Source organism: Orcinus orca, chromosome 10 (assembly GCF_937001465.1).
Source record: "Orcinus orca chromosome 10, mOrcOrc1.1, whole genome shotgun sequence".
Classification (NCBI taxonomy): Eukaryota; Metazoa; Chordata; class Mammalia; order Artiodactyla; family Delphinidae; genus Orcinus; species Orcinus orca.
Window position 1 is genome coordinate 56,547,537 of NC_064568.1, and position 21,919 is coordinate 56,569,455.

Here is a 21,919-nt window from a genome sequence, read left to right on the forward strand (position 1 = left end):
CTCAGTTCAGACGGCTGAAGAAGCTGGGTAATTGCCTCCCACCCCTGTCTCATCACATTGTGTCTCATCACATTGTGTCTCATCACATTGTGTCTCATCCTCAAGAAAGCTTATCCAGGCTTACTCAGAGCTTAATCTCGGGGTTCCAGAAGGGTTAGAGAAGAAGCAGCAGGGTCCCTTGAGATCAGGACTCAGAAATCACAGGGTTACTTTGGCCTTATTCCCAGGTTCAAGGGGAGGAAATAGACTCCCCTTCTAGGTGGAAAGAGTGGCTGAGTCACGGGGACAAGAGACCTGCCTCTAGGGATGAGAATTCCTATGGCTGTCTCTGCAAATAATTCACAATATATCCCAATATTTAATCCAGTCCTTTCCGATCCCTTGGCATTTGTTGGGGTAGACACAGTCTGTGCTGTGGAAATTTTGTGCAGTAGGAGAAGGAAGCTTTTTTTTCTTTCCTTCTTTTAATCCTTAAATGTTTTAACAGCCTACTGATACAAATAGGGGCTGGATCATAAGCCCTTTGGGAGAAAATCCTTGGTGGACCTTATTAATAGCTGCTATTCCAGCTCTGCTTTGTACCATTCTCATCTTTATGGATCAACAAATTACAGCTGTAATCATAAACAGAAAGGAGCACAAGTTGAAGGTAATTTTAAAATTTTGTCCCAAGAATTGTTTCTTTGAGTTGGAGATGGTGAAAATTAATTTCTTCTCTCTTTATAAGTAGTATAGAGTTTTAACCTAAAAGAACAATATAGGCTTACAAATATTCATGTTTGTTTCACTTTTCAGAAAGGAGCTGGCTATCACCTTGACTTGCTCGTGGTTGGTGTTATGTTGGGAGTTTGCTCTGTCATGGGACTTCCATGGTTTGTGGCTGCAACAGTGTTGTCAATAAGTCATGTCAACAGCCTAAAAGTTGAATCTGAATGTTCTGCTCCAGGGGAACAACCCAAGTTTTTGGGAATTCGTGAACAGCGGGTTACAGGGCTAATGATTTTTATTCTAATGGGCCTGTCTGTGTTCATGACTTCAGTACTAAAGGTAAAAAATCTCTTTATTGCAATGTTTTAAAATCTTTCTTTATCATAAAATTTATACTTGGTTGTATGAAAATGAAACATTAAAATATCTAAAATTAGTTTCATTTCCTAGAATTTACTTGGAAAATAATATTTTGGAATGGTGGTTAGTATAGTAGGCATCAGTGTTAGATTGTATCCTTTTAAAAAATAATGTAGTTTAAACAAACAAAAAATAATAATAATGTAAAAGGGTAGTATTAAAGACTATAGAGTTTAGGAAGGAGTTAATCCATGGCTTAGTTATGATCTAAAAGAAGAATATACCAGAGGATTTTATAAACATATTAGAGGAAATAATATTGAAAGATAGATGAAACAGTTATTTGACCACAATGTAAAAAATAATATTGCTATTAATTGAATTAATACGTTCTTCCTGACAAAGAACGTATTAATGAAATGAATGTATTAAATGAAATATGAGTAGTAACACTCATTAGGAAAACAAAACGAGCTAATACTATAAATGAAGCATGTAAGAAATTATACTTTATGATAAACCTCTTTTAGTCACATCTGATCTTTACTGTACACATTCTACCTAATCTAGTGATTTAATAAAAAACAATAGCCATAGCAAACGTAGCTAAGTATCTAATCTTAAATCTTCTATTCATCATGGAAGAGCTCAACTCCATTTTTTTTGGTGTTTCAGTTATGTTTGTTGTAAAGAAAATAAGTAAAAAGTTGTAAACTATTTATAAATTAAGGTACAAACGTGGAGTGTGTATGTGTGTGTGTGTTACATATTAACTAAAAGAATTGTAGTTAATACTAGAATTCTTTGGCCTCCTTTCATGAAGCCAATTAATTGACCAAATATTTGTTGAGTACTTTCTGTGCTATTAAGTACTGAGGCAACAATAATAAATAGGACACTTTATTGTCTACTTTGAAAAACTTGGCAATCTACTTGGTGAAACAGATAGGCAAATGGGCAATTACTGCATAGTGGTGAGTATATTGTTAGAGGTGCTTGGGACAAGAGGAGAAATATGTAGTGCAGTCTTATGGGGATGCTGCGTCTCCTGATGAAGGTTGCCCTTTACATTTTTTAAGTAGTTCTAAAAATTTTTAAGTATTAACTGCTTATAGGCAGAAAAATTCAAGTAGAATATCAAGAAAGCTCTAAAATAAAAAGTTAGTCTATTTTCTCTCACTTTCCAAAAGCAACTCTCCAGAGGTAAACTTTTTACTCCTTTGTTTTTTAAGTTATTTTGTTAGTTAACACCATTATAGATTTATATACTTTTATAATTTTATTTTTCACTTTATTATCTTTAGACTGAATCTCTTTGCCTAAGACAGTGATTCTTAAAGTCTAGTTCAAGGACCTCTGGGAGTCCCTGACACTCTGTCCAGGGTCTGCAGGAGCCTCCCTTTCCCATTTATGTGACTGTGTTGAGGCCGGGTTGTCTTCATAGACTTTGGCCAGAACCATGTATTGTAGCAGATTTAATGCAGGTGCAGATATGAGAGTGTAGTCGTCTTCTGTTAAGCCACCCGTTAAAGAGATTTACAGAAATACAGAACAGCGCTGCCCTTCTCACCTAATCTTATGTTCTTTGGAAATTATAGTTTTCCAGTAAAAATATGTTTTTTATATTAACTTGTAATAGGTTTATTATTATTTCGAAGTGAGTTTAAAAATAACTATTGGGACATCCCTGCTGGCGCAGTGGTTAAGAATCTGCCTGCCAATGCAGAGGACACGGGTTTGATTCCTGTTCTGGGAAGATCCCACATACTGTGGAGCAACTAAGCCCGTGCGCCACAACTACTGAGTCCGCGTACGCCACAGCTACTGAAGCCCATGTGCCTAGAGCCCGTACTCTGCAACAAGAGAAGCCACTGCAATGAGAAGCCTGTGCACTGCAACACAGAGTAGTCCCTGCCCTCTGCAACTAGAGAAAGCCCGCGTGTAGCAACCCAACACAGCCAAAAATAAAATAAAAAAACTATTTAAAATTTTTCTTTTAATTTCTAATATGGTGAATATCTATTTCCCACATACCTATATACCTATTTATATATCTATACCTATGTCTCTCTCTCTCTCTCTCTCTCTCTCTCTCTCTCTCTCTCTCTCTCTCTCTATATATATATATATATATATATATATTCCACGTAAGAGTATTTGGGGGGAGGGTCCTCAGTACTTTTTAGGAGTATAAAGGGGTCCTGAGACCAAAAACTTGAGAGCCTCTGACCTAAGTTTATGTCTTTCATGAGGATTTACCCCAAACATCCCATTCTCCCTTTCATCAGTTGTTTTTGGTTGGCTGTGTTTTTAGTTTTATTATTATTGTAAAGGTTACCAACATTTACACTCTGTGCTTTTTCTGTAAGTTAAATTATAGCAATGTAAGCCCTCTGGGAACACGTAATCAGTATTATGATGAAATAAATATTCGCTGAGGACTAGGCGGTGTGATCAGCCTGCGTGGAGGCAGAAATAACCCTTATTTCCCCAGACTCCTGCGGTTTCAGAATAATAGTCCAAGCCGCAAGACCTGAGAAGTTTTCTTAATATTTGTTGACTTCTCTTACTTAAAAAAAAGTACATATACAGGTTCCACTTTTTCTTGTATTTCTTTTTTGTATCTCTAAAGGAATTCCTTGAGTAATTTTTTCATGTCTGGTACCATAATTAGTAAACTTTCAGAGTTCTTGCATGTTTCAAAATTACCCTCTATGATTGATAGATGGATATTCATTTCAAGTTTCAAATTTATTTTTCTTTGAGTCTTAAAGTTATTGTTGCCTAGAGATCAGTGGTTCTAGTAAGAGGTCTGATATCTATTTGGTTTTTGTGTCTTCAGAAGCATCTTTTTCCTTTCTAGAAGCTACCAAAATATCCTTTTTACTCTTAGAGTTTGGAAATTTCACTAGGATATTTAGGTAAATAGAAACTTTTAATTTACCTTGCTTCTCTCTCTGTGGGTCATTTTACTCTAGAAACTTATGCCTTTAACTGTGGGAGTGTTCTTCAGTTGTTTATTTCCTTTTCTTTATTTTCTCTTAGATATTTCTTCACTTTCAATTAGACAGATACTAGACTTTCCAGATATGTTGTTACATTCCTCTTCTCTACTCTCTCTCACTGTTAAAATTTCCTCTATTTTCTTTATCATTTTATTGATCTCTTTAGTCTTATCAAAATCGTTGTTACAAAATTCTTTTAAATTATTTTGATAATTGTATCTTTAATTTCTGGGAGTTTTTTTTTTTTCATTCTGGTTATTCATTTCTCTTAGCATTCTGAAGTTGCTTTATGGATTAAATATTTTCTTGAGATTCCCTGAGGATACTGATTAGATTTTTGATATGTTTTCTTTTCTCCCACGGTCCTTAGTTAAGGACATACGAGGTTGTTTACTAGAGAATGAGTGTGATTCTCCTCTGGCTGTTAGGTCTTTTTTCCTTATAGGTCTCTCCCTTGGGTGAGTGCTGATTGTGGTGTTTGAATCAATGAATGGGGCCTGTTGCTGGCTTTCCTGTGGGATGTCTGGGCATGGACTAGGTAGGCAGTTTGGGATCCCCCTAACTGCCAAAGTAACAAGGACATTCTTTTTCAGGCTGGTGTTTGTTTATTATACGTATTGTAAATGGTATTGTATAGCAGTCACTGTAGGGGTAGTGATAGTAATAATAATGGCTAACCCTTTTTGAGTGATTGATATGTACCATGTGCTTTTCTGAATATTTTATGAATTTGAAGTTTTTTAATCTTCAAGGCAATCTGATACAGAAACTAAAATAGAGAGATTAAGGCTCAAGAAGAGGTAAACTGGGTTTTTAGGCCAAGTAGTCTGATTGTAGTACTTCTGCTCTTAACCACGGAACACAGTCCCTTCTTAGGAGGGAACATGTAGATGGTAAATGATTCTTCAAGGAGGTTATTGTTTACTAGCATTTTTCTTTGTTATAGAAAAGTCTCATCACTGAAAGATCTTTTAACTCTATCTCGTAGGCACTGACTATGTTTTTATGTATTTTTTATGTGAAATTGTTCTGGTAACATGGGTTCTAATTGTGGTCATTTTACTTACAGTTTATTCCAATGCCTGTTCTGTATGGTGTTTTCCTTTATATGGGAGTTTCCTCATTAAAAGGAATCCAGGCAAGTCTTAAGCATTTAATAACTTTCTAAAAAAAACTTAAACATTTTATATTTGCAATGATTGTTTTTCTGATGGTAGTGATTTATTCTCTGATATTTTGGGGGCAGGTTAACTAGTGACTTCAAATCCACATTTTCCAAGTAATTATTGCTTACTGAACATTTTTTTCCCCCTGAGAGTGAGATCATGAACTGTTATGTCCTTACCTATTTTTAATTGAAGCTAATGAAAGGTAACTATCAATGAAGACTAGTATAGTAAGAGGGAGGATCAAAAGGATTGGAATGGGGGAAAAGGGGCTATTTCTGACATGTTAGAACAGTAATTTCAGTTGCTTAAAAAGAAAATGTAGATATTAGTCTTCTATAACCATGGTAATACCTGCCATTTGTATGGTGCAGTACAGTTTATAGAGCCTAGTATACAGATGATTTTCTGTGATCCTCAAAACAACTTTGGGATATGAAAGGAAGAAGTACTAATTTTGTAAATCATGAAACAGAAATAGACTTACTGAAGGTTTTTAACTAAGTAAGCAGTGGAGCCAAGGCTAGAATCTAGTGTTTTCACTACTCTGTTTTGTCTTATTTGTAGTATTTCTTGGGAAACAAGCTGATAGAATGAATTAGGATTTGTGTGAATCCAGCCTTAGTGTAGAACGTGTAGCTGCTCAGGCAGGGTTGGCACCACTCACCCAGTCCCAGCCGTGAGCAGCGTGTGGTCCCGAGCTGCCGGCTTCCGGCTGCCGGGTATCTCAGACGCACCAGCATTTTTTTTTCCAACACAGTCCAGTATCTACTCTCCAGTGGTCAAGAGATGATCTCATTAACTCAGCTGATTGTTTTACAACAATTTTGTGAGTTATGTAGGGCTGATCTTATTCCCGGTTTATAAATGAGGAAATTAAAACTCAAAAGGACCAAGGGATTGGCTCATAGTTTCCTTTTCAGTGGGTGAAAAATTAGTAATTGTTACCTCAGGTTATTTTCATAAAATTGGTAATGTTAGACTTAAAAAGTACCTTGGGAGATTGTTACTCTTTTATTTTACATATTAGAAAACAAGGTCAGAGAGATTAAATGACTTGTACATTTGGTTATAGCAGATAAATTTATCAAAATATTTTAATTCCCCAATTTAAAACATTTTGACTTGAGTTTTCTGATTAATGAATTACATTTGTTTAAGTGGTTGCCTTGATTTTTTTTTTTCTCCTTGGATCAAGATGTTGTAAACTGAAACATTCTCCTGTGTTATCACGGCATATCAGGGAAGTTAGAGTTTAAATCACAAAACCCTAAAGCAGAATACAATTTCTTTTCCTAAGTAACAGAAATGATATTTTTGTTGAAAACTTTTTCTTGTTTTGCTTTCCATTCGATATCCAGTTTTTTGACCGTATAAAATTATTTGGAATGCCTGCTAAGCACCAGCCCGACCTGATTTACCTCCGCTACGTGCCCCTCTGGAAGGTCCACGTCTTCACAGTCGTCCAGCTCACCTGTCTGATCCTCTTGTGGGTGATAAAAGCTTCGGCTGCTGCAGTAGTTTTTCCCATGATGGTAAGTTTTTTTTTTTTTTTCAGACTTTATCACTAATTAATAACATTTTTATGTGTTTTGGTAGTACTTATCTTACTAATATTTATAATTGACTTTGAGTAAAGGATTTTAAGCACCTTAGGTGTTTTGAAATGTGAATTAGCCCTTTCTAGCTGTGAAACCAATAGTTTTCAAAATTGAATTTGCTTGTCATTTTCTAATTTTGGTTTGTTTTTGATTTTTAGTCCTTGGGTATAGAACACTGTTCCGTATTTTTAAACAGTTTCAGAGTTTAGGACGTTTATGAAGCAAATATGGTAGCCTAACTTAAAAAGCGGAGCAACCAGAGCAACATGGTTCTTTAATAGGCTATTTCAATACATCTTTTTCAGAAATTAATAGATCTAGAAGTCAAAAAGTAATAAAGATTATAGATGATATTAATAATTCATTACATTATCATATACTTTAATAATTATTCATAATTTAATCATTAAATTATCACATTTCAAAATTGCATTTTGCAAATAGGGAATAGGCATCCTTTTGTAAATATTATGCAAAAGTTGGTTTATGTACATGGCCAAAAAGAAAATCTTTAAAAATTAAAAAGTTGTGAAAATTATACAGTTAATATTCCCTGATCACAAATAAATTAAATTATAAATGAATAGTGAAAAGTCACTAAAAAATATTCAAAATTATATACCATGTTCTTTGTTTTGCATACTTAGTATTACAAAAATGTCACTTCCAAGTATGAAGCCTACTAGTTTTATTGCATATGTGTTTGTGTGTGGGGGGGGGTTGGTATCAGTGTGAACTGGGTAATTTTAAAGTTTATAGAGAAAAATAATACCAGAGCCACAACAACATGGATGGTAGAAATATTCTGTATCTTACTGGGGTTGCTTTACAAGAGTACATGTATTTTTCAGAAGCATTAAACTCTACACCTGATATTTTTTTATTTACTATATGTAAATTGTATATTAATGAAAAGATAAAGATATAATAAATACCAGAGAATAACAAAACAAAGATAATTATAATTCAGAATTCCTAGCTGGGTGCGGGGGTGAGGGGCTTGACTGTTCCTATGCTAATACCATGGTGTTTTTTTTTTTTTTTAAAGGGAATTCCTTTATTTTTATTTATTTATTTGTTTGTTTGTTTGTTTATTTATGGCTGTGTTGGGTCTTCATTTCTGTGCGAGGGCTTTCTCTAGTTGTGGCAAGTGGGAGCCACTCTTCATCGCAGTGCTCGGGCCTCTCACTATTGCGGCCTCTCTTGTTGCGGAGCACAGGCTCCAGACGCGCAGGCTCAGTAGTTGGCTCATGGGCCTAGCTGCTCCGCGGCATGTGGGACCTTCCCAGACCAGGGCTCGAACCCGTGTCCCCTGCATTGGCAGGCAGATTCTCAACCACTGCGCCACCAGGGAAGCCCACCATAGTGTTTTGATAACTGAATATTTACAAATTGCTGTCAAGTCAGCATAGCTAATACAGTATGAAGTTGGCATAGGAATTGACAAATAGATCAGAAAAACAGACTAATGAGTCCAGAAATTTGTAAGGATATATGAGAATTTACCACCTGAATAACATAAGCGGATTATTTCATTAAAGGTGTTAATTCATTTAAATGGGAAAATTTAGTATATAGTATTAGAAGATTTGACTGAATACTGGGAGCTAAATAAAGTTGCTATCTTATCATATTCAGAAAGAAATAATAAATCAATTCAGGATTTAAATGTTAAAATGAATTGTAGTAGAAAATCTTGAAGATTATTTGTATAATCCAGTGATTGAAGGTAATTTTTCAAAGAAGGTAGAGAAATCCGACAGTAAAAGAAAGATGATATGTTTGACCACATGATAATTGTTTTGTTTGTCCTTATTAAAATCAGATAGTGAAGTGGGAGAAAATATTTGTAACATATAAGACAGGTAAAGTGTTTCTGTCCAAACTACACAGAACTTTTAGGAATTCATGAACAGAAGTCAATTGAAACCCTCCTCAGTGTTGGTGGGAATGTAAATTGGTTCAGCCACTATGGAGAATAGTATGGAGGTTCCTCAGAAAACTAAAAATAGAGCTGCTACCATATGATCCAGCAGTCCCACCCCTGGGCATGTATCCAGAGAAAACCATAATTCAAAAAATACATGCACCCCAGTATTTATTGCAGCACAATATAATAGCCAAGACATGGAAGCAACCTAAATGTCCATCAACAGATGAATGGATAAAGATGATGTGGTATTTATATATACAATGGAATGTCACTCAGCCATAAAAAAGAATGAAATAATGCCATTTGTAGCAACATGGTTGGACCTAGAGATTATCATACTAAGTGAAGTAAGTCAGATAGAGAAAGTCAAATATCATATGGTATCACTTATATATGGAATCTAAAAAAAAAAGATACAAAGGAACTTCTTTACAAAACAGAAACAGACTCACAGACATAGAAAACAAACATACGGTTACCAAAGGGGAAAGGTGGTGGGGAGGGACATATTAGGAGTTTGGGATTAACATATACACACTACTATTGTACATATAAAAGGTAATCCACAAGGACCTATTGTATAGCACAGGGAACTCTACTCAATATTCTGTAATAACCTCTATGGGAGAAGAATCTGAAAAAGAATATAGGTACATGTATATGTATAACTGCATCACTTTGCTGTACACCTGAAACTAACACAACATTGTGAATCAACTATACTCCAATATAAAATAAGAATTTTTTTAAATTAAGTAAAAAACAAAAACAGAAGAGGAAATCCAAATGTCCAGTGAACATTTGAAAACATCTTCAACCTTAGCAGCAGTTAAAGGAAAGCAAATTAAAGAATAACGTGTCTTTTTCACTAATATAATTTGAAAGTTAAAACCTAATGCTGGAAAATGGGTTCTCTAATGCATTGCTGAAGAGATTTTTAAAAATTATATCTACTTAAATAATGTACATAATGTAAAGTAATCATAAAAATTAATAATCATGTTTGTGAAGACACTCATCATGGTTAATCTGCTTTATAGTTTTATGCAGAGTTCAAGGGATTTATATAGGAAAAGGCTAAAAATCTCATTTCCTTTATGTCTTTGAGCAGAAAGTTGAAAAAGATAAATAGGTGACTCAGTTTCTTTGAAATAAGATGGTGTATGGGGCTTCCCTGGTGGCGCAGTGGTTGAGAGTCCGCCTGCCGATGCAGGGGACACGGGTTCGTGCCCCGGTCCGGGAAGATCCCACATGCCGCGGAGCGGCTGGGCCGGTGAGCCATGGCCGCTGAGCCTGCGCGTCCAGAGCCTGTGCTCCGCAACGGGAGAGGCCACAACAGTGAGAGGCCCACGTAAAAACAAAAACAAACAAACAAACAAAAAAATAAGATGGTGTATGAAGTCATTTTAAAATAAAATATGTGAAGTACTTTTCAATTTACGATTTAATAAATACTTTTTCTCCAAGTGATATAATTTGCATATTTTTAGATGTTACTTAATATTCTCTCCATCACTTTTTAAAGGTTCTTGCGTTAGTCTTTGTACGCAAACTCATGGATCTGTGTTTCACAAAGAGAGAGCTTAGTTGGCTTGATGATCTCATGCCAGAAAGTAAGAAAAAGAAGGAAGACGACAAAAAGAAAAAAGAGAAAGAGGTAAAAAAAGAATTTTAAATATACACTGTTCACTTCTTTTTTAATATTTTGTACCAAGTAGCAAGCACTATTATAGTCACTTTGATGGAATCAACTCCTTTAGTCCTCCTAAGAACCTTATTATTATAAAGTGTAGGTACTTTTATTATCCCCACTTTACAAATGAGGAAACAGAGAGAGAGAGAGAGAGAGAGAGAGAGAGGTTAGTAGGTAGTTTGTCCTAAACACAGGCTCTTACCCATTTTACCAACTTGCCTTTATCCCTTGCCTTTATGTACATTTATGTTAAATGTACATAAGTACATTTTAGCATACATTTTAATTTTAACAGCATTTTAATAATCTGGCATATATTGGGTTGGCCAAAAAGCTTGTTTGGGTTTTTTGGTAACATCTTATGGAAATGAACTTTTTGGCCAACCCAGTGTAAGGACAAAAAGGACTTTAAGTAAATATCTTTTTACAGAAAGTATAGTAAAACTTTAGTCTTTATATTCAATATTATGTACCCTTAGTTGATTTGTATACTGAGATTTACATACTCTTTTCTGAATTTGATTTTTTTTAAGTAACCAGCTCAATATTATAACCTAGTTAAGAAGGACAAATAAAACACTTGAGTATGTAGCATAGGTGATTTTGTTGATTTTAGTGCCTCACTTAATTTTCCCATTCAGAATATTGTTTGAAAATCAAAGATAAGAAGATATACATTTTTTAAAGTTGTGGTCCTATTTAAATAGATCTCAGAATTGCTGGGGGTTTTTTCTAATTTTTGAGGGAAATCAGCATAATTTATAACTTATTGCATAGTATTTATGGAAAAGCATTTATTAAAGTTTTGCAGACAAATGCGTTTAGGGCTTGTTGGCATTTTTTCATGGTTTCGATTGATTTTTCAGTGCTGATTTATGGCAAAATTACTGGTTGTGTATTTACTTTTCAACAAAAATTTTGACTTTTTAATTAGGACACTAATTAAAACATTTGAATTGAGTCTCCAAAATTTTTAAGAGCTTTGTTTCCTTCAAAGCTATCTATGTATGTAAATGTTTATGAACTTGATGATTTTTCAAATAGGGTATAATCTATTTATAAAATACTTAGGTAAAATTGCTTGCTTATTCCTGTATCAGGGAGAATAAGGTTATTTGCATATCACAAAACAAAAGTAAAGCTGGCTTAAACACAAGAGCTTATTTTCTCCTATAAAAGGAATCATGAAAGTAAGTGATCTGGTGTGATGGCTCCACAAAGTTATCAGGAACTCTGCTGCTTTTCTCCCAGCTCGGCATAGACTTTTCATCCTCAGAATCCCCTGATGGGTCAGAAGGGCTGCTGAGTTTGAGCTATCATGTCAGCATCAGAGACAGCAGGAGGTAGACCGTGGATATCTCCACCCTGCCCTCCAGAAATGGCATCCAGGAATTTCCACTGGCACCACACTGAGTTGCAAGGAGTGCTGGGAAATTTAGTTTAGGTTTTATTTTTTTATCTTTTATTATTTTTGTTAAAACTGGGTGCATCGCCACCCCCAAGTAGTGGGATTTCTATCAGTAAGACAGAGGAGAGAATGCTCTTTCTGTCTTTCCTGTACTGACCACCCCTCCCCATTATAATTGTGTCATGATTTTGGCTGTTTCATAGCTAAGGTGTTCTCAACCTGGGGTGACTTTCTGATGGTCAAAAAGGGGCTGCTACTGGCATCTAGTGGCCTGCTGAACATCCTGCATACACAGGACTGCCTCCCAGACAATTGTTTGGCTCTAAATGTCAGTATTGCTGAGATTGAGAAACCCTGCCTTATCCAAGTGAGGTTTTGCTTATATTATAATGAGAGTTATGAGGTTTCACAAAATTTTGTCGCTCATTGTATGCCTGTGTCATAGTTGATAATAAAATTTATGTAGCTAAATTGATATTTAAACAGTATCAGTGACTAACTTACAGAGGTGAAAGTTACAACCTCTTAAAATTAATCTTTACAAGTGGTTTTCAGCTTGTGCTACAAGTATGTGTTCATGGTAAAATTTTCAGTCATGGCAGATTAAATAATGTCAGTTTGGTTTTCTGATTCTTTAAGATATTAATATATTAATTGGTCCTCCTGGAAATATTCTGGGAAAAGTAATCTCTTCATGTATGTGCTTTAAAGGAAGCTGAGAGAATGCTTCAAGCTGGTGAAGATACTGTGCATCTTCCATTTGAAGGGGGAAGCCTCTTGCAGATTCCAGTTAAGGCGCTAAAATACAGGTGAGATGCAGCTTCATCCTTTAAAATGTGCTTCATTTACATGTCAGATGCATGAATAAGCCATGCAATGTTTCTTTAAAGTCGTGTTACCTGTTTTTTAAAAGATGACAAACACTGCATCTGACATGTGGGCTAAAGGAGGGCTTCCTGTAGGTGGAAAAGAAAGTCACTGGCTCATCCCCCTTCTCACTTGTAGGAAGGAGTGAAGGAGACCTTGGCATCCATGCCAAGCAGAGATTGTCTTGTCGTTCATCACTCCTTCTGTTTCAGTGAAGTTTAAAATCAGTCTTAGAATATTCCCATTCTCTCAGTAGTACAGCTTTTTTTTTTCTGCCTTTCATTATGACTGGGGTTGGTGTATGCTGGAAAATAAACATTTTTAATCCATTTTTTGATAACCTGTGACAATGTGACTATGTTTAGAGGCCCTAGAACTCTCCTGCGGTTTCCAAAGGTGTGATTTGAGCATTGGCAGTGACGGGTCATACTAGGGAAAAATTAAGTTTCATATATAGTTTATCATGTATGATTTTGGCGATTTATATTTGAATCTAAGAACTAAGTACAGAGGTTGGGAGATGTAAGCTTTTTTGTAGATTAAAAACCTCTATTATTTATGTACACCTGATTCTTCTACACATTTATTCTACTTATGACTGGCCATTTATAGAAGAAAAGTCAGTTTTAGAATATATATAGCTTCCTTCCTTGACCAGTTAATGGAAAATGTTTGTTGATATTTAATTATCTTGCTTCAACCTTTTTTCATTTTTAACTTATGTTTATAGTTTTTATAAGGGCGCATTTGGACTTGTACATGTTGATTAGTTTTGATAAATGAATTCACAAGTAATTTTTCTCTTTTGTCATTGGTATTAACTTGTATCATTGGTATTATTCTTTGTCACCTTTCATGATTTTCCCTCAAATTTGTATATACCTAAAATTAAATGCCAGGTATAGACATTTTGATATATCCAAATAGAGTGCTCTGCTTCTCTAGATTCTGTAAATGTTTGTTAAATGAATTAATGTATTGACTTTGTTGCTAAAAAGTGTATAGGAACTGCCGTGATAGTTACTGGTGACTCACCAGTTTGCTGAGATTGTTTGCCACTTAATTTCTGCAGGTCCTGTATTATCTCTTTCTCACTGTGATTACACATGGATCTTGACAAATTTAAATGGAGTCCATGCTTACACTGTCAAATATTTAACAAAAAGAATGAGTATATGTATATTTACTTTTGTCTTTTAAATGATGACGTGAACCATGATTAATGTCATTTGGATTAAAACTTGAACATCCAGAATGCCAGGAACTGACTGACCTGTTTATTTGCCAGAATTTTAAATCTTAAGTAGCTTTGAATTACTTGCCATGAAAATGGAGTGAGATAACATGAAAGCATCTGGAAACCATAAAGTCCTATAAAATATGAAAATAATTTATTTAATGTAGACAAAATTTTTCCCATCTAGTTTTATTTTGGGGAAAAACAAAATGTATACTTTCTTCAAAAAAGGTCTCAATTTCTACTAACGGGAAAGTTCTTAGAGAAGATCATTTAGAAGCTAGAAAGTGCTTCAAGAACTTCTCTCTTCAGTTATTTGAAGTTGGCAACTGAGCAAAAAAACGTTTTCTTGGGGTAGACAGGGTTTCAAGTTGGATGGCTCTGCCATGGTGAATTTGGGTGTCCAAATTTGTGCACTTTTAAAAACTTCACTTAGTGAAGCAGCCATTCCTAGAGAGTCTCCAGTGGCCGCTTCACTCTTTACTGCAGTCTTACATCATAAACGACGTGAGATTTAAAGTGTGAACAGGTGACTGCTCTTTAGTCATTTATAACCTGGCTGCCAGCACATTGTTAATTTAACATCTCATTTGACATTTGTATTTGTCGCTTGTTTGCATGAAATGTTTTCCTTTTGGTGAAGAAAAAGGACTAGCAAATATATTCCTGTTAACTTCCTAGTACTTTCTTGTCCAAACTGACAACCTTGAGCCCAAAATTATTATGGATATCTTCATTATTGGATTTGGGGTCTTGAGGTAATTTTTGCAATATTTCACAGAGACATGGAATGGTTACATTTGTTTCTTATAATGAAAGGACAGTATTTGGATTTTGATAAATTTTATATAGTAACACCTTCATACTAAAAATATTACTGATATGGTAATACCAGCTAAAAGCAGTACTTATAAACCTTTTTTGTGTGTTATCTGTTGAAGTATTTTAATTTCTAATTTTAAAGTGTCCCATTTCCCAGAATTCTTTTTAATGATTTTTAAAAGCTATGAAAAAGGGCTTCCCTGGTGGCGCAGTGGTTGAGAGTCCGCCTGCCGATGCAGGGGACACAGGTTCGTGCCCCGGTCCAAGAAGATCCCACATGCCGCGGAGCGGCTGGGCCCGTGAGCCATGGCCACTGAGCCTGCGTGTCCGGAGCCTGTGCTCCACAACTGGAGAGGCCACAACAGTGAGAGGCCCACGTACCACAAAAAATAAATAAATAAAAGCTATGAAAAAAATTTTTTTAAATCCTAATTGTAATTTTTCTTTACATACTTTGGATAGTTGTTTGCTGCAATTGAAATTTGTGCAGATTATAAAAGTTTTCTAACTGACTTGAGGCTGTATCACTTTTTATATTTATAAGCACATTAATATATTCCTTTATGTTATTTCAATAGTATACTTATAGCCAAGATAATCACCTTTGGGCATCATTGCCAATTTAATTAGTCTCATTGCTAGTTTTGATTATAAAGAAAGATGCAATTCCCCTTTAGACCTTTATAATAGAACTCCAAAATACTGCTATCTTGCTAGATCTTGGTTTAAGTGCATGACAAAGAATTTTCTCAATTTTAAGTTGATGAAAGCAAATATGATATAGATAATAGGAATGACTATTAATGCTTTTGCAAGTACTGAATACTAACCAGAAAGTGTATTTGTTCTTCAGTGTTGATCCCTCAGTTGTTAACATATCAGATGAAATGGCCAAAACTGCACAGTGGAAGGCACTGTCCATGAATACTGAGAATGCCAAAGTAACCAGATCTAACACGAGGTAGCTGTAATGATTTATGCATTTTCTAACTATAGCCAACTTTCAGTTTACTTATGGATAGCTATTCAGGAAAACCATTGTCTTAACTTAACAAAACCAACCTTTTTTTCTTCCTCTTATTCTTCCTTCTTCCTTTCATCTATCCATCATTTCATGTATACTGGAAGCAGATATAGGTGCTGATTGTTCTGTTATTTTTTAAATTTATAGTTGCCTATTTCAAAAAAGAATTGTTTTGTAATAAAAATGAATATATACATAAGGAATAAATATATAAAAGATCAGAAGCCATATAAAGAAAGATAATTACTAGGGATTGAATACTAAAATAGAATACTACCTCAATCATGCTTTCTGATGGTCCAAAAAAAAAAGGCTTTCTTTTGTTTTGCTTTGTTTCAGCCTACTATTTCTTCTGGCGAGGTAAACATTTTCCTAGAAGATATTTGTAAGAAATTTAATCCATGGGAGTAAAGGCCATTCAGTTTTATAATGGACCATGTATTACACAACTGTTTCATAACCCCTTGCTTATATTTCTTGTTATGTAATAACCCTTTTTTCTTCCTTTCCCACTCACTTCAAGACCTAAACCTCAGGAATTTTGGCTTGATAATCATTAGTACGTTGATCCCTTAGGTCTCTGGAGAAATTAGGTATTATCCTGTAGAGTACTCAGTCATTCATAGTCAACAAATTTTTTTTTTTGGTGTTCACTTTGTGCCAGATGCTGTGTTGGGTGTCAGTATATTCTGCTTGGGTGTCAAAAATTAAAACTTTTCCAGGCAAGCAATCACATAGCTATTTCTGCTTCGTTATTGTCTTTCTGGCAACTGTCTTGATAATGATTGATTAAGTTTTTCTCCCAAGATATCTTTCCCTACCTGCTTTTAGAACCTTGCTCCTACTTAATCTCAGTTATCAACTCTTTTGGCTTTTCTCTCATCATTTCTTGAGTTTTAATTCTCTAATGTAGACTGTTTACTTCACTTCTATCTTTGATCTCAAAAGTTTTTAAGTTAAACTTTTTGTCATTTTGGATTATTTCATGCAGCCAGAATTTCACTAGATACTCTTTTTACTCTTAGTAACTTTTCGCACCTTGTCAGCACCCCTGGCCCAGAATGTTAGTATAGTTAGGATAAATAGAAAGACCTTAGAGTAGTAGTATTTTGTCTTTTATACTTCTGCCTTTCATTCAGGTTGCCCCTCAATTCAAAATCACATGGGAAGAAAGGGAATGTTTTGTTACATTGTTGAACAGAAAAATGTTTGGGTTATCTTCCTTCAGTTTTGTCTGGAGAAGGCAGCAAACCATAGCGTGTTTCTATCTTTTGCAAAATTTTCAAAGCCCAGATATTCATGTTACAATTAAATCAAATCAGTTAATCAGTTAAATCCATATACATGGAATCATTGTATTTGATATTAACTTGAAAATGTAGAATTGTATTTTGATCTTGTATTTATGAACCAAATTTGGGGAGATAAGATTTGTTACATTTTGCAGGAAATTATTTGATGCTTATTTATATTGACAAAGATTAATTTTTAATGAATTTGTCAGTAAAATAAAAGTCAAATGCTACAACTGTTCATATATAAAGTAAAACTATTGTCAAGCACAGTCATCTTACACTGACCAATTTTAAGGAGCTCCTCTTCAGTTGTAAGAAAAATGTGAAATTTAGTGGCAAAAATATCTTTAAAAAACTAAGACTTTTTAATATTTGCCTTTCCAGTTAAGTTTACTGATATGAAAAGAAAGCAGTAAGATAGAAATAGCAAGTTGTATGTTTATGGTATTAATAGTTGTCTCAAAAGGCTCTTATGGATATTTACTGTTGGCCATGTTTGAATGTAATATTTAGCCATTTCAAAATTATTTATTCTCATTCTTTGTTTTAAATAGCCCTGAAAAACCTGTAAGTGTGAAAATAAGTTTTGAAGATGAACCAACAAAGAAATACATGGATGCTGAAACTTCATTATAGAATTGAACCAAGAGGAATTATTTATAGATATATATACATATATATGTATGTATATATAATATTTCATGTCACTATATATAACAATATTGTATGTCATGCCATTTATGCATGACTATGGGGTTTTTTGAAGTAGTGTCTGAAGTTTGTTAGGAGCACCATGGAGACTGTGTATATAATGAAATGGTCTCTTAGAAGTGAGGTACATGATGCTTACTAGTCAAATATTTATTTTTCTGTTGGAAAATTTTTTTCTGTTCTGCAATAGAAAAATGTGGGGAAATGCATTCAATCTACTTTTCTTTAAATCTGTTTGTTCATCAGTGGCAGTCCATACCAACCTTCAGTGATACGTATTTAAATTTTTTCATTGAGTTGCTAGAAATGTTCCCATATTACTTCCTTTCTGCTAATGCTTTGTGGGAGGAACAGGGCGTCTCTGCCAGTGCTGGGGCACAGATGGGGCCGTATCCTGGCTGCTGTGTGTGTGTTGCATTACATGCATGTCCATCATGTTTCACAGGTGATGGGAACTTTTTCACTATAAAGTTAGAACAGTGGAAACTTTCTAGATAAGAACTATAATTTTGACCTTTATGTTTTTGAAATTTATTTTAAACTTTAAAACCTCCGCATCTAGGTCTCCATTCTAATAAACAAGTATAATTGCAGGTGATTTTATAATTTAACTCCCATACCACTCATTAGTTTTTGAATTTTAAAAGCTATAAAATACCAATTTATGATAGTTAAATTTTGTTGCCTTTGTAGAAATTTTTTTCTGAATCCTAGTAGTCTATTAGAGCCCCAAATGCCCACTCTTCTCTGCCTTTGCTGTCCTTTACTTAAAATGTGGTTTAGTTTGTATCAGGTTCAAGTTCTTGATTATTTTTCTATTATAAGTAGTATGATTAAATAATCAGGAGTCAGAATTCTCTTAAGTGGGTTTAAGATCAGTATTACTTTATTACGAATTACCTTTCATTTTCCGTTTACGTTGTTCTTTCTGTTGTATAGGTAATATTTAATAGATTTCATTTTAAAATATTTTATTTATTTTAATTGATATGATGCTTAAATATTATATAAACATTTGAAAAGGTAACATACAGAGTAAATTGTTAATATAAATAGTTGGTGCTCACTTGCATTTATGGTTTATTATCTGAGAGCAGTTGATAGATTTTACATCTTTGATATAAAGCACTGCCATATTTGTATTTTAAAAGAAATTTAGACCTATTATGTATAGCTCAGATTGATGACATTCTTCCTAGTTTGTGTTTGTATGTTTTATTTAGATTTTGCTTTTCTAAGCTGTCTTTTTAACTTCTAGCAAATCTTTTTAGTCATCTTTTATATACTTTTACCTCCATATGAAATAAATAAATGTTGTTCTTGTTAAGCCTGTAGGACTGGATGAATGGGGTTGTGAAACTGATTTGGCAAGAGGATGATTTCTAAAAACCAAATGAGTATTGAGAAGCCACTGAAATATCGAAAATAATAACATGAATGTTAGGATGAAAATTTTAATGGAATTCCGATGCTTCCTTTAATCATTTTTAATTAAAGTACAAAAGTAAGAAGAATTGATCTTATAGATCATGAGCAATGCCAAAAGCTGATATTTTAGCAATTCTAGCAATCCATTCTAAACTACTTAACTAATAAAATTTCCACATCTAAGACCATGTGATCCAATTCTAGTTAAAATAATGGATTCAACTTCTGCCTCATATGGGAGGTTGGAAATGTAGCTGATTTTCTTTAGAAAATGTAGCTGGCACCATTTGGTACTGCCTAAAGAAGAGAGATGCTGTCAGCACTTGATGAGAGAGTATTACCCACGGTGCTTGTTACTGTTTATGAGCTTCCATTGAAGTGATTCCTTTTTATTCATAGCAGCAGAATCATTTCCAAAGACCCCAGTATTTGCTGCTATGATTTTGTATCTCCCCGATGAACCTGAACAAGAGGATTTCCTTACACCATTCCCTAGTGTCTGGATGTCACAGGGTTAACAAATGTGCTTTTTTACGGGAAGTAATTTTAAAATTTGAACTGAAATCTACCTGGGATCATAGTGTTTATGTGATTTTATTTATGAATACTGGTTGTCCAGTGCCAGAAAAACCATGACGTGCAAAATGCTTTGCACTCAGTGTTTTTACTATGTTTCTAATTGTTAGTAGTTTCTACTTTCTTTTGACTACTTGACTTACAAAATGATCTGATTGACTACTTCATTGAAAAGCAAAGGTAACTCATGTTTAATAGCTTGTTTATGTGGTTATGATATTTTTCCACTATTTTTGAAAAATAACAATCATGGATAGCATTCTTTGAAAAGCAGTGAAAAATGTAATTTACTACATATATTGCTTTTTAAATGTTGCCTTAAACAGGTATAGATGAGCAGTAGTAATTGCTATGTACTGATTTACCTCAAGGTGAAAAAGAATTCAACCTGTGCATATTCCATTTATAAAATAAATTCATATAAACAGCCCTGCACTTTTTCAGATGCCTTGGTTTCCAGGATGGAGCTCAGTGCTACTGAGTACCCTGGCCGCAGGGCCACCTCAGGATATTCTTTCCTCCACCTATTTTATTTATTTATAGACATCTGTTTACAAGGACTGTAATACATCCTCATGTTGACCATCTGAAATTCACTTTCACTTGAATGCTATTTCACTCTAAAATTGCCGCTTTTGAGAAGACAATGAACTAAAAACTTCCTTATGATAAAAGGATGATGCTATATATTCTCTAATGATATTAGATATACGAAGTGAGGCACACGATCTTTCTAATGGGTGTTGTATATGTGAGTATGCTTGTGTGAATGATGTTGTCAATCATAAATCTGTCAAGTTGTTTAAAAAAGCTGTGGCATATCATTGTTCATATTTGCCAAGCATATAAAATGTGTAGGACAGAATTTTTTATGTGCTAACGCATGTATTTATAAAGCAGATTTCTTTACCACTCAAAATTACTTTCGTTTTCTCCATCTAAAAAAAAGTTTCTTCCATATACCTAAAGTTTATGTATATATATAATAGCTTTATAACTTTTACCTTTTGCAAAAGCAGGTTCAAAATTCTGTAAAAAGGAAAATATTTTCCGAAACAGAGGTATGACACCAGAGCTTGCTGTTTTTAAAGGACTGTATCATGTATATAAGTTCTGTAAATGTGCTCAACAGTGTAACATGTGAATCCTGTTTTAAAGTGCTCAGATTTCGGATGTGTAAGCCATTAATATAACATTGTAATTCAAAAACGTTTAAATTAAATAATTTAATGTTTTAAATTTATTTATGTAGATCACATCATTGTTATCATATGCAGTAGAACTATGTGAACTGTCTTGGTTTAGTCCAACAATTATTTTTTTAGAAAGTAAACTTAAAGAGTTTAAGGACATCCAAAATTTAAAATAGTGTTCGTACTTCAAAATTTGGCAATTTTAATGTAAAGTTGGTTCTTTTCTAACTTTTCAAAAAGTAATTTGAGTGTCGATAATAGGAAAACATAGTTGGAAATGGAATTGTCTAAAGATCATTTTTAAAAATTTAATTAGCATATATTGACTTCTACATTTGTCTTAGAGTACTTGTTAACAGTTGTTTTTTTAATCAGAATTTTGTGCGTTGATGATTCTTGTGTTGTGGCTTTTCTTTTGTTACTTTCATATTAAGAGTTTTTTTTGTAGGGGGGTTCTCTTCCAATGTTTACTACATTTAAATAAATAGAAATTGAATTTTATTGTTCATTTATACAGTATTTGATAGCTTGGTATAATAACAGTACAGTTCTAATTTTTATGACTTTTATAATTATACAATGATAATATTTTCTTTTATAATAAAATCCAAAGTAAACATTTAAAATGTAGAAGTGATATTTTTCATCTATATGAAGTACAAGTATCTACCAAGTCTATAATGTGAATAATCCTGCCTTTCAAATCTGTTTCATAATATTAGAAGAAAACTATTTTTGGAGATGTTATTGAAGTTGAAAGATCAATAAAAGTCTACTGAATCAGTTGTTGAATATTGTCTTTATTTTGATATTAGAAGAGCTGCATGTCTTTCTCATGAGAACCTGATAGGGGATGGAGAAAAATAAGTGATTTTTATTTCCTGCCTCCTAA

The 21,919-nt window shown here is 33.9% G+C and overlaps 1 protein-coding gene across 4 annotated transcripts in view; it reads left to right on the plus strand.

Annotated features, from left to right (window-relative positions):
* SLC4A7 (solute carrier family 4 member 7) overlaps nucleotides 1-21,810 on the plus strand; it is a 124,236-nt gene extending 102,426 nt beyond the window's left edge. For 3 of the 4 annotated variants that reach the window (XM_012536671.3, XM_033405443.2, XM_033405445.2), the window contains 8 exons: nucleotides 488-649; nucleotides 796-1,047; nucleotides 5,143-5,211; nucleotides 6,601-6,774; nucleotides 10,299-10,430; nucleotides 12,586-12,683; nucleotides 15,654-15,761; nucleotides 17,674-21,810. In XM_012536671.3, coding sequence (XP_012392125.1) covers nucleotides 488-649; nucleotides 796-1,047; nucleotides 5,143-5,211; nucleotides 6,601-6,774; nucleotides 10,299-10,430; nucleotides 12,586-12,683; nucleotides 15,654-15,761; nucleotides 17,674-17,755 — 1,077 coding nt within the window. In that variant the 3' untranslated portion in view covers nucleotides 17,756-21,810. The remainder of the gene's footprint in view (nucleotides 1-487; nucleotides 650-795; nucleotides 1,048-5,142; nucleotides 5,212-6,600; nucleotides 6,775-10,298; nucleotides 10,431-12,585; nucleotides 12,684-15,653; nucleotides 15,762-17,673) is intronic. The other variant, XM_033405446.2, reaches the window with a different exon arrangement.
* The last annotated feature ends 109 nt before the right edge of the window (nucleotides 21,811-21,919 follow it).